General features: G+C 40.1%; 1 protein-coding gene across 1 annotated transcript in view; it reads left to right on the top strand.

Moving 5' to 3' along the window:
- The window catches only part of LOC109861340 (laminin subunit beta-1-like), a 21,592-nt gene extending 7,677 nt beyond the window's left edge, over window positions 1-13,915 (top strand). Inside the window, exon 3 of the mRNA XM_020440951.1 lies at window positions 12,091-13,915. Coding sequence (XP_020296540.1) covers window positions 12,091-12,713 — 623 coding nt within the window. The 3' untranslated portion in view covers window positions 12,714-13,915. The remainder of the gene's footprint in view (window positions 1-12,090) is intronic.
- Window positions 13,916-16,023: the final 2,108 nt, after the last annotated feature.

Below are 16,023 nucleotides of genomic sequence, written 5' to 3'. Positions count from 1 at the left end.
ATATATGCGTCAAAAGTACACTTGAACACACTCTGACTCTCCTCCCGAGAAGAGTCGAAGTGTGTCGATTGAGGTCGATCACAATTACAAATGGAAAGCGATGTGTGACGCTTTGTGTCGAATGTGTCGACTGTGTCTCCTAAAAGGAAAGCAGCCATTATATACTACGGAAGGACGTTTAGGTACTGGAAGAGGATCTTTGAGAACATTGATAAATCTAAACAATTTGTCAATACTGTAAAAAGCAAAACGAGTATTAGTCTCTTTAGGAAAAATATTTAAAAATTTGTCTAAAAAATTATTTATATAAAGCATCACAAACCAACAAATCGGCCCAAAAAATAGGCACGGTCATCAGCCTTGTGGACAGAGTCTTCTTTTTATCACATCCCAATTTCCATTCTAAGAATTTTGACTTTAATTTTAATGTTTTTTTTTAATTGATAACAATTATCCTATTGACTTCATTTATGATATTTTTATTCGGAGACTGAAATATAACTTCTTTAAAAATAATGACTTAAGAAGGTTTTTGTCTAACAATAATTCTAACGATACACAGCGTCACTGGTTTGTCATGCTTTACATTAATAACTTTTCGGAAAGATTTTTAAAAATATTTCCAAAAGACTCACATACTCGCTTAGCTTTTTATAACATTGATAAACTGACTAAATTCATCAACGTTCTTAAGGATCCTCTACCTCTCTTTTCACGTCCTTCTGTTGTATATAAAATTAAGTGCCGTGATTGTGATGCCTCATATGTGTAGGACAAACTGGCAGAATGTTACATGCGAGAATTAAAGAACACTAAAACCATATTAATAGAAACTCCTCTCAAAAATCTGTTATTACTGACCACAGATTACAATACTCACATGAATTTGAATAGGATAAAATTAAAATATTAGATAATGAGAGATTTTATAATAAACGGTTGATATCAGAAACGCTACACATTAGAAGTCAAATCGGCGAGCTTAATTTATAGAGCGACACTGAAAATTTAGACAAATCATACTTACCTTTTGTCGATAATACATTGTAATGTGTCTTGTTGTTTGCGGCTTTGACTTCTATTCAAATTGACACACACTCGGCTCTCAGTCGCTTTATTAAACTTGTAAAGTGTTGGTCGGGTTTTGCTTGACATGAACATCTTTGACAGCACTGTGCGATGACTTTTACAACAGCAATTTGGAAGTGCCGTTATTATCTGAATATCTTTCCTCTGCGATTTTTTTAAGTTTTAATTATTATTTGTATAGTATATTTAGTTTTGAATTGTAGATTTGTATTAAAAAAGACTTAATACAAGGTCGAAAACGTTATACATTAAGTTCAATAAATTGATTCATCCACGTACACATCAGCATCTGTGTTTTGCTTCAACAGCCATTGATAACGATTTTGTAATAAAGTTAAGTAGAGTAAGGCCATTGAGCAATGTGATGAGACATCACTGTCATTGCTCAATGATCTGTTTAGGTTGCGGGGCAACAGCAGTTCTAGGAAGAACTGCTGGTTGCCACAGAGTGCAATACATTACCGCATTGTCCAAAGTGCAACGCGGCATGTGTCAACATCGGCACCGGTAACTAGCACGGCCGTTCATAGGACCGGTGGGCCTGCTAAATCGGCGCGAAAGATCTACTATAAATCGATCGCGCGGATAAAGCAGGGAAGACTGTAAACAGACTGTTAGCTCACTGTGTGGCTCCCAAACCGGAGAGTTTACCACAGTGAGGAACAGCCGTGTAAGGAACGTTGAAGGAACATTGTAAAAAACTGGGGCAATAAAGAGAATATTATAAGTTCAAGTATAGACCTTATTCTTTTCACCAACCAACCTCCTTGACTTCCAACAAATTTTGGTGGCAGCGGTGGGATCTCTCATTCCGTGTGTCAAAGACGGGACTCTGCAGGAGATTCTGGTTGGATTGAGGAACCGGACACCGGGTAAGAAAAGAAAGAAGAAAAGGAAGCGCAAAATATTCTACTAAAAAAATTATATTCTGTAAACTTCGGTACCAAAAAAATTATATATATATCCGGACGTCACTCCGTGGAATCTCTGTTCCTGAAACAAAAAGAAAATAAAAGCAGTCATTAAAAAGTGTCTTGCGAACTACGGGTTCAAAAGAGAAAGAAAGACACTGCAAACTCACGGTCTCGAGTTACACGGCAACACTGACCTAACGCAAGCCAAGCGACGGGCAGTGATACAAGGCGGAGATAAGGAAGCGGCCGGACTGCAGTAGCAGAACGAAAACAAAATCTACCGCCGGGAAACTCCGGAAGCAGCAAGCGGCAAGCAGACAAGCAGCTATGACGGAAGGGCTAGGAAAAGCACCAAGAAAACAGCAAAGGATAGCCGAAAAAGCAACAAAGGCGACAAGGCAGCCAACGCAAGCGAGGCAGCGATAGCAGCAGAGCAGAGAAGCAGCGAAACAACGAACCAGCAAAGCGGCGAGGCAGCGGTAGCAGCGGCGCAAGGAAAGCTGAGTCAGCAACACCACACAAATACAACTCTCGTAAGCGGAAATAGGGCAACTACTGTAAGTCGAATAAATATTTTGTAAAAGCGAGCGATACATATGTTCGGTAACTGGCGTTTGCAACAACGCGGCGTACAATCTGAGCGATTAGCGCGGTCATTACGAAGTTTATTACCGGTACGGGAACCGCGAACCGCACCGGCGGCGCTTTATCAAGAAGCAGAAATAAATAAGCAAGATAGGAATTTGTATCCAAATGTGATTATAGAAAGAGAATTTCCGTTTGATTTAGATGGTAGTATAGCCGGTCATTTAAAGGGTGTAATAAATCGCGGTAGAGTTGAGAATAGTGGAACCCCGAGCAGTGGTAAGGATGAACATACGATATCGATATATCGACAATATGGATATAATTTTTTTGATATTTGATATTTTAGTATCGATATTCTGTTATTGATAATATCAAAAAAATATCGATAATTTTATTTGATATTGTCAATATTAATAATTATTGAATATATATATTATATATATTCAATAATTCCAATCAAACAATGCGATATTCAATATCAAATAAAATACTCGATATCTTTTTGATATTATCAATAACAGAATATCGATACTAAAATATCAAATATCAAAAGAATTATATCCATATTGTCGATATATCAATATCATATGCTCATCCCTAAGCAGTGGTACTCAGAGGTCTTCTTTAGTATCGTACGAGAGCGAGTTGTTTCGAAGTAACGCAATGGATGCTGACCGAATAAAGCAGGTAGATGACGAGCAGGTCATAGGTCGGGCTCGCGAATACGTCGAGCGGGAGATTGACAGGATGCAAAACGAGTTAGGAGCGACAGGTGCCGGGGAACGTGGAGCTGCGGGACCGAGCGGGCAGACACACGACCCCGTGGACGTAATGCTGCATCAGCTAACACGTTCTTTTAAGTTAATGAATGCACGCATGGATACGGTAACCCGCCATGTAAGTGAACTACGCGAACAACGCCGCAGAACACAAGCGCACGGGGACGACAATCCGCCGGAGCGCGGCAATGAGTTCGACGTGACGTACGGGCAAACGGCCGCCGACGTACGTAATCAGACCACACACTTGTTTGGTTACATGACACTGAAAGAGGCGCGTGCCATGATACCAACGTTCGATAGGAAGTCACAGGCGCAGTTACGCGAGTTTTTAAACGCGTAATACGTATGCGATGAAGAGTATTAATCCGGTCGACGAGCGGACTTTGTTAGAAGCAATATTATGCACCAAACTGAAGGGACAAGCGTTATTAGATTTTGAAACGCGAGATATCCACAGTTTCGAACAGTTAAAAAGAGAGATAGAGAATACGTACTCAGCTAAAAAGGGTACGACTGAGTTGCAGATAGAGTTTAACTCTCTCAAACAAAAGCACGAGGAAAGCGTGTTAAATTACGGGCAGCGCGTGAACCAGCTCGCAATGGAGCTGTATAAATCTATGGTTGAGGGAAAGATACGCACCACGGAACAAAAACGCACAATTTTGGAGACAATAAAAGAGCAGGCACTGCACCATTTCCTAATAGGCTTACGCGAGGAACTTAAGTTGATAGTACGTTCGCGTGGATACGGTACGCTTCAGAAAGCAATAGCTGGAGCAAGCGCAGAAGAAAAAGCTGCGGGAATAGAGTTAAAAAGCCGCATGCCAGCGCAAACGCGTAGTAACAATAAAAACTACAAATGCTTTAAGTGCGGAAAAATCGGACATTACGGAAGAGAGTGCCGATCAAACAGAGTGGCATTGCCTAAACCGAGCAGTGGCAGAGTAAACGCTGTGGATAAGCAGTGTAGTTACTGCAAGAAAACGGGACATGTCAAAGAAACTTGCTGGTCACTGAATGGCAGGAAAGATAAAAAAGGAACTGCAAAAGCAATACATGCAGCAAAAGATAAAAAAAAGAAAAACCGAAGTGACAATAGCGAGTCATCTAGCGACAAAGAAAACAATGGAAAAAAGAAAAAATCCGTGTCAGTGGCAGAGCTGCAGGTAGCCGAGTTAAACGCTACGCAAGCAATTCTGGACATAGTCACCGTGCCAATAAAAGAGACAAAGAAAGACAAAGCGGAATTGCTATACAACACCGGAGCCACAGTGTAGTTGATTAAGAAAAAGTATTTCAAAGGAAAGACGCCAGCCGAAAAAACAGAAATGAAGCTGACAGGTGTCACAGGACATTAAGCATGCGTAATAGGGAAGGTCATGGCGACAATAGAACTAAAAGATAGGGAAATCAAGCATCCGATTTATGTCGTGAGAGACGACTTTCCAATTAACTATCAGGGCATTCTAGGAAAGGACTTCATTAAAAAATATAATGCCAAGCACGATTATAAAGCAGGGAAACTCTCGCTAGGAAGAAATACGTTAAAGCTGCGTCCATATAAGATTATAGAACTACAACCCCAAAGCAAAACTATTGTACAAGCAATAACCGATAGTAACCAAATCGGCATCGTGCAGGCAGGAGAAACGCAACCAGGAGTATTTATAGGAAGCTGTTTAGTACAGCCAAGGAAAAATTTCTGTCCATTAAGCGTAGTAAATACCACGGAAAAAACGGTGAAAATGAGCACACTATGTGTTAAGCTTGAAGCATTGGAAGAAGAAAGCAAGACAGAAAGTGAAATAACGAACGTAAGCATAAAGACGGAGAAGTTAGCGCGACGCGAAAGAGTAAAAAAGGCACTGCAGGTGAAGCATCTGAATGAAGAGGAAAAACAAGTTTTGCATGAAATATGCGAAAAGTATCAAGATATATTTCATCTCGCGGGGGAGCCACTTACTAAAACAAGCGCGGTAAAACACCGAATAACGGTAAAAACTGATACTGTACCGATAAATGTAAAGCCGTATAGATTGTCACATAAACATAAGCAAGAGGTGGGACGACAAATAAAGGAGAAGCTGGACAACGGAATAATACGCGACAGTAAGAGCCAGTGGACGCACCACTGTTGGTCGTGCCGAAAAAGATGGATGCGTCCGGCATAAGAAAATTAAGAATAGTCGTAGATTTTCGTCGACTAAATGAGGCGACAATAGGCAATTCTTTTCCACTGCCAAATATTGCGGAAATACTGGATCAACTTGGGAATGCAAAATATTTCTCAACGTTAGATTTTGCGTCCGGGTATCATCAGATACCAATGGACAAAGAAGACAGAGATAAGACGGAGTTCTCAACGCCGCATGGGCATTTTGAATATAATAGGATGCCGTTTGGACTAAAGAATGCGCCGGCAACAGTCTAGAGGTTAATGAATTCGATTCTGATAGGATTGCAAGGAATAAAGTGTATCTTGATGATATAGTGACACACGGCGCGAGTCTACAAGAACATAGCAGGCGTTTACAGAAAGTATTCGAGAGACTGCAAAAGTATAATCTAAAACTGCAACCGGACAAGTGCGAGTTTTTCCGCGAGGGGGTCACATATCTGGGACATGTGATTACCGAAAAAGGCATATCACTAGATCCGTCAAAACTGGAAGCGGTTAAAGCATTTCCGGTTCCAAAGAAAGTAAAAGATATCCAGGCATTCATAGGTCTGGCGGGGTATTACAGAAAGTTCATCGGCCAGTTTTCAAAAATAGCGAAGCCGTTGACACAGTTGTTGCAAAAAGAAGCAGCGTTTGAGTGGGGTCCCGAGCAACAACAAGCGTTTGAAAGTTTAAAAGAGAAATTGATTAGCGCACCGTTGCTTGCTTATCCGGACTTCGACAAAAAGTCCGTTGTCACGACCGACGCGGTCGGCGCGGTGCTATCGCAAGGTGCGATAGGTCAGGACCGGCCGATTGCATACGCGAGCCGTGTTGAATAAAGCGGAACGGAATTACAGCACAACAGAAAAGGAGCTGTTCGCAATAGTATGGGCAATAAAGCACTTTAGACCTTATCTGTACGGAACAAAATTTAGGATCGTCACCGACCATAAGGCGTTAGTATGGCTATTTAATGTGAAAGATACCGGAGTTCGGCTCGTGCGATGGCGATTAAAGCTAGAAGAGTATGATTATGAGATCGTGCATAAAAAAGGGAAGGCGAATACCAACGCGGACGCGCTGAGTAAATTTCCCGCGGAGGCATGCACATGTAAAGCGAATGAGAGCGAAAAGGCAGAGGAAGATAAGAGTGAGAAGCCAGAGCTCACCGAAGAAGAAAAGAGACAGATACTGTACGAGTATCATGACTCGCCAGTGGGCGCGCATCAGGGAATAGCGCGTACAATAAAAAGAATAAAGATGAAATATGACTGGCCCGGATTAACAAGCAATGTAGAAAATCATATTTCAAAATGTGAGTCGTGTAAAAAAAATAAGTTGTCACGGAAAATAGAAGTACCGCTGGTAATTACGGATACACCGAAGAAGCCTTTCAAAAAGTGCTCGCTTGACATTGTCGGACCATTACCAGTGGCAAGTAGCAAAAACAAATATCTGCTGACGTTTCAAGACAGTTTCACGAAGTTTAGTAAGACGATACCCGTTCCAAATCAGGAAGCCGCTACGATAGCAAGAGAGCTCGCGACGAAAATTGTGTGTGAGCACGGAATTTCGGAAACGATTTCAACGGATCGAGGAACAAACTTTGTAAGCGAACTGTTTAAAAGTGTTTGCAAGCTATTGCGGATAAATAAGATACAAACAACGGCCTATCATCCGGAAAGTAACGGAGCGTTGGAGCGGTCGCATAGGACGCTGGCCAAATATTTACGTCACTATGTAAACGAGGACCATCCAGACGGATTGGGACGAGTGGGTGCCGTATGCAATGTTTGCGTACAATACGACACCACACACGGCAACGGGGTTCACACCTTTTGAATTGGTGTACGGGAGATGCGCGGAATTACCGACTGCCCTAACTAAACCACCGTCAACGCAGTATAATTTAGAAAACTACGCGCAAGAATTAAAAGAGAGATTGCGGGCAACAAATCGAGTAGCGCGAGAAAAACTCAAAGAAGAAAAAGAAAAGGCCAAGCGTTACTACGATAGGAAAACTAAGCAACATTTGAAGTAAGAGAAAAGGTCCTGCTTTATGACGAAACAGTAAGAAGAGGCAGGTCTAAGAAATTAGAGTCAAAATGGATAGGACCGTATGTGGTAGTAGCGAGAGTGTCAGGCGTCACTTACACTGTAAAAGCAGGACGGCGCACACAAAGTGTGCACGTCAACAGGCTGAAAGCCTTTATAGAAAATTTAAAAAAAAGAAGTAGTAGTCACTTACCATCACTCCGAGTCGGAGAGGGTGATGGGCGACGGTGAGGCGCGAAGCGGGGGCCCCAGGCACACCACTTCATTGTCATAGTACTTGTAGTTTTCTGGGAACCACCCCAGGATGAAGCCTCGCTTACACCCGTAGTGATAAGTCGGAGGCTCCGGGTCGGAGGAAGCAGGCGGCGGAGGCCGGACGCATAGGACCTCCACCTCTGGTGATGCTGGTAGCGGCCCCTCCGGGGTGCAGGGTACCGCGGGGGTCCCCGGTGGTGACTCGTCGTCAAGGACGACGAGGGGGATCACTTTGGTGAGGACGTCGTCGTCGCAGGGAGTGCGTGCGCTCAACCAAGAGCGTTCCGGGCTTAAGGCCGCACTTGAGGACATTTTTAGACACTAAAAGAGGCAAAAGGTTAAGCACAAGAAAACGCACGCGGGTTCTGGTAAGTCGAAGCACTTACACAAGGATTCACTGTAACACTCGTCACTTGCACTGCTGTCAGCGAGGTACTGACGATCGTTGTCGTGAAGAACCATGTCGCGGGAAACAAAAGACAGTCGCGGGGACGTCTCAAATATAAGTCCTAGAATTAAAATAAAAAGCGATAAAAAGAGCTTAGGTGGCAAGAGTAACAAACTCGAAGTACGACCGACGCTCGCGGTTCCACCTGTTAGACGACACCGTTCGCGATAAAAAGTAAAGCATAGTATATGTAGGCGTATTGTAGAAAACGTTTTGTTTGCAAGAAAATGTTGTTAGTAAAAGTAGTAATACTTACCTTTTGCGTCGCGTAGAGTGAAACCGGAGACCAAGGATACCACATACAAAAATTTCAACACAGTCCCGGCATGTACTACGAGAAGTACGGAACAATACTCCACGTCAGCGAAAAGTGGAGACTAGTCGTAAGATTAGACGTATCTACGATATATAGGCGAGTAGAACAGGCGGAACGCATGTTGAGAGATACAAAGAAAACATGCGGGGACGTAACAGTAGTTCGTGAAAATGGAAAATTTTGCAAAGGTTTTGTTGCAGAGTTACAGCAAATATTGCAAAAGATGGAAAGACTAGTTAGACGCGTAAAGACGATCGTGGGTACGCCAACGCGTTACCGAAGCGAGCTAGTAAACGCGGTAGGCTCCATCGCAAAAGTTTTGTTCGGCACCATGGACGCCGACGATGAAAAACGGATACCGGAGCAAATAGAGTTATTGGGTAAAAAACAAACAATGCTACAACATGTGGTTAAAAATCAGTTGCAGGTTGTAAACGCAACAATTGCGCACGTACAAAACGTGGAGGAAATAGTCGAGAGAAACAAAAATAAGTTGAAAAACGCGGTATTGAAAGTAACACAAAAGGTAGACGATTCCGCACGACAGGCGGAACTAACCAAATATTTTATGGAACTAGGAAGCGTAATCACCAAACTCGAGTTCGACGTGGAAAGCGTCATGGGATACGTCACGGACGTACAAACGAAGTTTGCGCAGTTAGAAGTAGTACCCGTCGAGTTAGTGTTAAAAAGTCTCCGGGACGCGAGCAGTTGGTCGATCCACGGGTTACACTTCCCGTTTGTTGTAACTCTAGAGAATTGGTTGACAATAAAAGAATACGTCACAGTTAGCGTCACAGTTATTGTAAAAGCGCGAGCGTGTATACCGTCGTCAAGTTTCCGTTAGTGTCTCCAGTAGAATACGATCTGTTAAGGGTAGTGCCCTTGCCAGTGCATAATCACGATAGTGTTTTCACAGTGGCGCAGGTGAAAAACAAAATAATTGCGATAGATGAGAATAAACATACTCCATTGTAAAAGTAAGTCAGTTAGAGCAATGTAAAAACGTTAGGGATAGTTACGTCTGCGATAATGTAGAAGCAGTGTACAAAGTACACGCGGACGCACCGTGCGAGGTGCAAGCGTATGTTAGTGAGTTGGAAAGTTTTTTCAATTGCAAAGAAGAAACTGTGGTTTCGAATCGCACGATCTGGATAAGGTTGGAGAAGGCACGTATATGGCTGTACTTAAACCCGAAAAGCGAGTCGGTGGTGATATCGTGCGTGAACCGAAAAGAAGCAACAGAAACTCTAAACGGAGTCGGAAAGATAAAATTGTCAGAGAAATGTAGGTTGGTAACTTCCAGCGTGACGATTTACACCAACAAGGTGGTGAACGGTGAACAAATTAACACGTATTTGCCGCGGTTCAATCTTTTGGTGTTAAAAGTGACAAAAAGTGCGACTGTTAACAGGTCAGTTGTATTGAAAAGTGTAACGCAGAGTAAGGCGCAAGTTAAGAAAATAACAGAGTATCGGAAATAACAGAGTTAACCGATGAAGTGAACAAAAGTTCGTTTTTTGAAAATCCACATTTTATCTATCCAATTACGTTAGGCGTAACGGTAGTAGCAATAATTATTGTAATAATTGTGTATAAAATAGTGAAGAGTAAGAGAAAGACGGAGCTGGCGCGCGTTGCCGTAGAGCTATGTAACGCGGAGCGGCGTGAAAACGGAATGCCCGCGCACAAAACGCCGAGACCATCGCGCTGTAGGTTACACCGCGTATTAGTAAATACAGACTAGTATAAGTAGCACACAAAAATTGTACACACATTGTAAGTAGATTTAAGAGTTGCGACGGAAAATGTTACAAGCATTTTCCTTTTTTCCGGAAGGGGGAAATGTTTTGAGGCAATTTTTGTAATAAAGTTAAGTAGAGTAAGGCCATTGAGCAATGTGATGAGACATCACTGTTATTGCTCAATGACCTGTTTAGGTTCTAGGAAGAACTGCTGGTTGCCACAGGATGCGACACATTGCCGCATTGTCCAAAGTGCAACGCGGCATGTCGACACCGGCACCGGTAACTAGCACGGCCGTTGCTAGGACCAGTGGGCCTGCTGAATCGGCGCGATCGATCTACTATAAATCGATCGCGCGGATGAAGCAGGAAAGACTGTGAACAGACTGCTAGCTCATTGTGTGGCTCCGCAAGCCGGAGAGTTTTCCACAGTGAGAAACAGCCGTGTAAGAAACGTTGAAAGAACATTGTAAGGAACTGGAGCAATAAAGATAATATTATAAGTTCAGGTATAGAACTTATTCTTCTCACCAACCAACCTCCTCGACTTCCAACAAATCCTTAAAAGCTATAGTAATGAAAAGACAAGTAACATAATAAATTAACCTTTATATCTTTTGGAAATTGAAACAAAGTTTTTTTCTTTCCTCGTTTGTCATTAGTTGCATTTGGGTAGTCTTTGACACAACATCGATATCCACTTCTTTCACTTATATTGTAGTCCTTACTATATTTTAATTAATATATATAAGTTTAGCAGCGTGCAGTGTTTTTATTTGAAATCAACAGTAGTTGTGAAGCTACTACATATGTTTATAGTCGCCAAATTGTTAGTTGTGCAAATCGGTCATGTGCGAGAAACAGCTTTTAGTTTAAGTTTTTGCAGAGTCAGTCTACTGTATCTTACCTATACTGTGATCTCTATGTATCAATATACAGGTCAGACGAGAATAAATATATATAAATGTCAAATGTGTAAATACGTGTACTAGATAAAGCGTTTTCAACGTGTAAATGCAGTATAAAACAATGTATTATAAAATATATATATATATATATATATATATATATATATATATGTATATATATATATGGTTGAGTTCAGAAAAATAGTCTTTTTTTTTATTATCACAGAAATACAACAAATATTTTTAAACAACAAAAAATATTTTTATTTTGCAATAAACAAAATTTTTTTTTTTTTGTTTATGTCATTTGTAGCAATTAGCTTGCTATAAAACTTTTGTCTTAAACATTTTTCTGTATTTCTTGTACTTTAAGAGATATACGCAAAAAAGTGTAAGCGCCCTTTTACTTTTAAAGTAAAAAATCATACCCTTAAAATAAAAACGGGCACGAATTGTGCAAATTATTAGTCATATATTGTGTGTGTGNGTGNGTGCGTGCGTGCGTGCGTGCGTGCGTGCGTGCGTGCGTGCGTGCGTGCGTGCGTGCGTGCGTGCGTGCGTGCGTGCGTGCGTGCGTGTGTGCGCGTGTGTGTGTGTGTGTGTGTGTGTGTGTGTGTGTGTGTTGTGTGAGGCCCTCTACATACTCACAAAACTTTATTGAAATCCAAGTCTCCAGGTTCGCGGCCTCCCCTTGTTAGAAAATCTAAGTACTGCTTGATTAGTTATTTAAATAAATTAAACAGCGTCATGGTTTATTACTAAAAATATACGTTAATTGTATGACGTTATTGTATTTATTATATTTTTATCGTTATTTTCATTTTTACAGGTACTCGTGAATCCGGTCATTCATACGCTGACAGTTGCTCTTTAGACTCTGTAACACAAGATGTAGTGTGCGAATGTTTCGAGGGGTACTCCGGGCCGCGATGTGAGTTTTGTGCCGAGAATTATTTTGGTAATCCCGAAAGAGTACCAGGTGGATGCGAAATATGCAACTGCAACAACAATACAGACTTACATCGAGCAGGAAACTGCGATCGACAGACTGGTCATTGCCTTCAATGTTTGTTCAATACTGCTGGTCGAAACTGCGAAGTATGTAGACCAGGATTCTATGGAAATGCTCTTCGACAAGACTGCCGGGATTGTCAATGCAATGTGCTTGGCACTGATAAGAGCACAGGTCCGTGCGACCATCGTACCGGACAATGCCCGTGTTTGCCACATGTCATTGGACAACTTTGTGATTCTTGTGAGGAGTATCATTGGAGAATTGCCAGTGGACAAGGTTGCGATCCGTGCGAGTGTGACATAGTTGGAAGTATTTCAGACAGGTTCTCTTATAAAACAATTTTTATAAAAATCAAAGTTCTTTTTTTTTTAGAAAATGTATTATTCTCGAAAGTTTTACAATTACTTTCTTCAAAAACAATATTATTTCTTGAATAATCCTATTAGATTATAAATTAAGATTAAAAGTTGATTTGAAATTAACCAGAAAGTTGATTTGAAATTAATCAGAATTTAAAAAATTAATTTCAAGTTTAGTAAATGTTCTAATTCTAATCGAATTTCAATCCAAGCTCAATTCTAATACATAGTTTTATACTTAGTCGGCGTAACAAAAATCAGATGAGTTCCAGATGCGCACAAAATAAAACGGATACGTTGTGTCACACACAGAATGTGTGTCAATTGGACACAGACTCAATCGGACACAAGAAGAAACGGACACATAACGAAGGCAATCGGACACAGTCTCAATCGGACACATTAAGCGGACACACAACAGTCTCAATCGGACACGGTTACAATTGGATACGAGGTGAAACGGACACATAACAGTCTAAATCGGACAAAGTTCCAATTAGAACAGTTTTAATCGGACACAATAGTATTAAAACAGACTACTTTTTTAATGTTTTTATTCTTTTTGTTCGTGTAAACGTGTAGGCGGGGAGGAGAAGAGCGCAGCGATTAGAACTGTGTTGAGACTGTCGTGTGTCCGTTTCACTTTGTGTCTAATTGTAACTGTGTCCAATTGAGACTGTCGTTCTAACTCGTGTCCAATTAAAACCATGTTCTGGGTACTGTGTCCGATTGAGATTGTCATGTGTCCATTGCTTGATGTGTCCGATTGATACATCTTGCCGTGTCCGTTTTATTTTGTACGCATCTGGAACTCATCTACAAAAACCAACGCGTCAATCAGCATTTTATTTTTATGAAGCAACATATGGATTGAATATCGCGTAGTTTTTTATCATCTTATCGTATCGTGTTGACACGTACTGCTTGTACTTAGAAGTCCTAAGACTCATCGATATTCTTGCAGTCACTTTATTCTGACGTTAGAAGTGACGAAATAATTATTGCAACTTATGTAAAAATAAACGAATATTTCTGCACAAACTCACAAATAAAGTATAGCCGTTCGAGCCCTGGTTAAAGTACTATTTTTTGCAACGGATTTTCTACTAAATAACATCAACATTTGCTAACTGGTTATAGAATTATATAGAGTCTCCTAAAAGTCCGGAAACGCTAAAAAATCTCAAAAACAATCAACTATAACAAAAAATATGTACAAAACAAAGTTGTACTTAAAAAAATCTTGTAGTGATAAGAGTTTGACATTGGATGGAGTTTTTAAAATCATATAAAGCATCAAATAATTAATTGAAGTTGGCTTGGAAAGAATACAAAATACAGTCAACTCTCGATATTGCGCGGATATAGGGCTGTAAGAAAAGAATTTCCTGGAAAATACATATTATATAGAGTACTCTTTGTATGCTTCCATAACCCCGCCTGTCCACCATTCACGCTAGAGTGTGCGCGAGGAACTAGCGACACTAAGCAGTTTGTTGTGTTGTGGAATAAAGAGTGCAGTAGAACTTAGGTGTATTAATTTGAATATATGTAAAGAGAGGGCGCACAAATATTAAGCGCGCAAATATCGAGGTTGATTGTATTTTACAAAATAGACCTTGCAGCCAATAGTCTACCAATAGTAGTTAAAATAAATAAAATAAATTTCACTTACTTGAAGTGAACGGGACATTTCGATCAGTCTTTATTTCTGATCATCTTCAGTCATTCTACAATATAATATAAAAAAACATTAGAGACAATTTGTAGAGACAATGGTAAAAACAAAATATTTCTTTAAAAATCCTTCTTTAAAAATCTCGCAAATTGAAAAGTAAGGAGAATGTACACACCCATTTAACAAAAATAGAAACTGACGTCATGCATCGACAGATAGGAAAAGTTGAAACTAATAAAAACAATGCGTAAAGTCAACAGATTGTCATTGCGCATTGATGGTTCTGAAATGATAATGTGAATAAGAGGAAAAAATATATGTCAAAAACTAACAAGATGCGCGTAAGACAGCCTGATGCATGCTTATTCGTGGATCTTTAGTAATTAAGATCTTGGTAACTATTGCGAATCTAGCAAAATGGTATAGAACTTATCGACTCAGTTTTACTCCTTCTATCTGCCTACGAGAAACGTTACACCAATTGTCGGACATCATGTATATACAGGGTGTCCCATTTTAATGTACCATCTGGAATATCGCGAGAACTATACACTTTTAAAGAAAATAATTGAGACAAAACTTGCTTGGTTTTGAGGGGGAAACAAAATAGCGTCACTGATTTTTGAGTTGGTAGACGTTCTCAAGATTAATTCAAGATTAACTTTGTTTTTGTAACTGGAAACGCATATTTTTCTTTACGACATCTTATTCTATGTAAAAAAACAAACAACTTTTGTCTGAATCATTTTTCTATCCGACTTTCATATTCCAAGATACACAAAAATTTTTTTGTTTTTCAAGATGTTTTATTATAACATTTATGTTTTATTTCCAACTATTAGTACCACCTCACCTGTAAAGCTCACTGCAATAAATGCCCAAAATAGTGACCTTGCACTTTCAGGCAGTTATTTACACATCTTATGAAAGACTGACGCTGATAGGAAATTGCTTGTAAAAGTATCAAGAAAAACAATTTCCTATGTGCATCATTCTTTCACAAGACGTGTAAATAACTGCTTGAAAGTGCAAAATGCACCAGTTTGAGCATTTATTGCAGTGAGTTTCACAGGTGAGGTGGTATTAACAATTGGAAATAAAACAAAAATGTTATAATAAAACATATTGAAAAAAAATTTTTTGTATCTTAAAAGATGAAAGTCGGGTGGAAAAATGGTTCAGATGAAAGTTGTTTGTTTTTTGCATAGAATAAGATGTAAAAAAATATAATTTTTCATTTTAAAAAACAAAGTTGATCTTTAATTCACCTTGAAAACGTCCATCAACTCAAAAATCAGTGACGCCATTTTATTTCCCTCTCAAACCAAGCAAGTGTTACGTCCTAGCCCATGGATACGGTCGGGCTATGGTGGTACGCAACAGTTGGACGTTTTATTTCAGATGCTCGACACAGAAGATGCGGAAATCTATCTGTGTGCGAGTCGAGCGAGTTGTTTATACTCACGGACGGGTCATCGGCGCGTGCCGATATTACTCCGTTCTTTGTATTCTCGCTCGGTGGTCTCTTTTTAAAGTCTGGAGCGGTGGCTCCAAGGACTAGGGACGAGACCGTGCGATCGCTGGGACGGGAAAAATGTACGAGGTCAAGCCTTGATTAATTAATTATTACATAATTTATTCCTCCTTTTTTATGTTAAAATATTTGTTTTATTTAGAAGTACAATATTTATCAAACTAGTTTTTTTTTTT

Source organism: Pseudomyrmex gracilis, unplaced genomic scaffold (genome assembly GCF_002006095.1).
Source record: "Pseudomyrmex gracilis isolate BER0280 unplaced genomic scaffold, ASM200609v1 scaffold_694, whole genome shotgun sequence".
Taxonomy (NCBI): Eukaryota; Metazoa; Arthropoda; class Insecta; order Hymenoptera; family Formicidae; genus Pseudomyrmex; species Pseudomyrmex gracilis.
The sequence above is the reverse complement of the archived record's forward strand: the minus strand, read 5'-3'. Positions and strand labels throughout refer to the sequence as shown.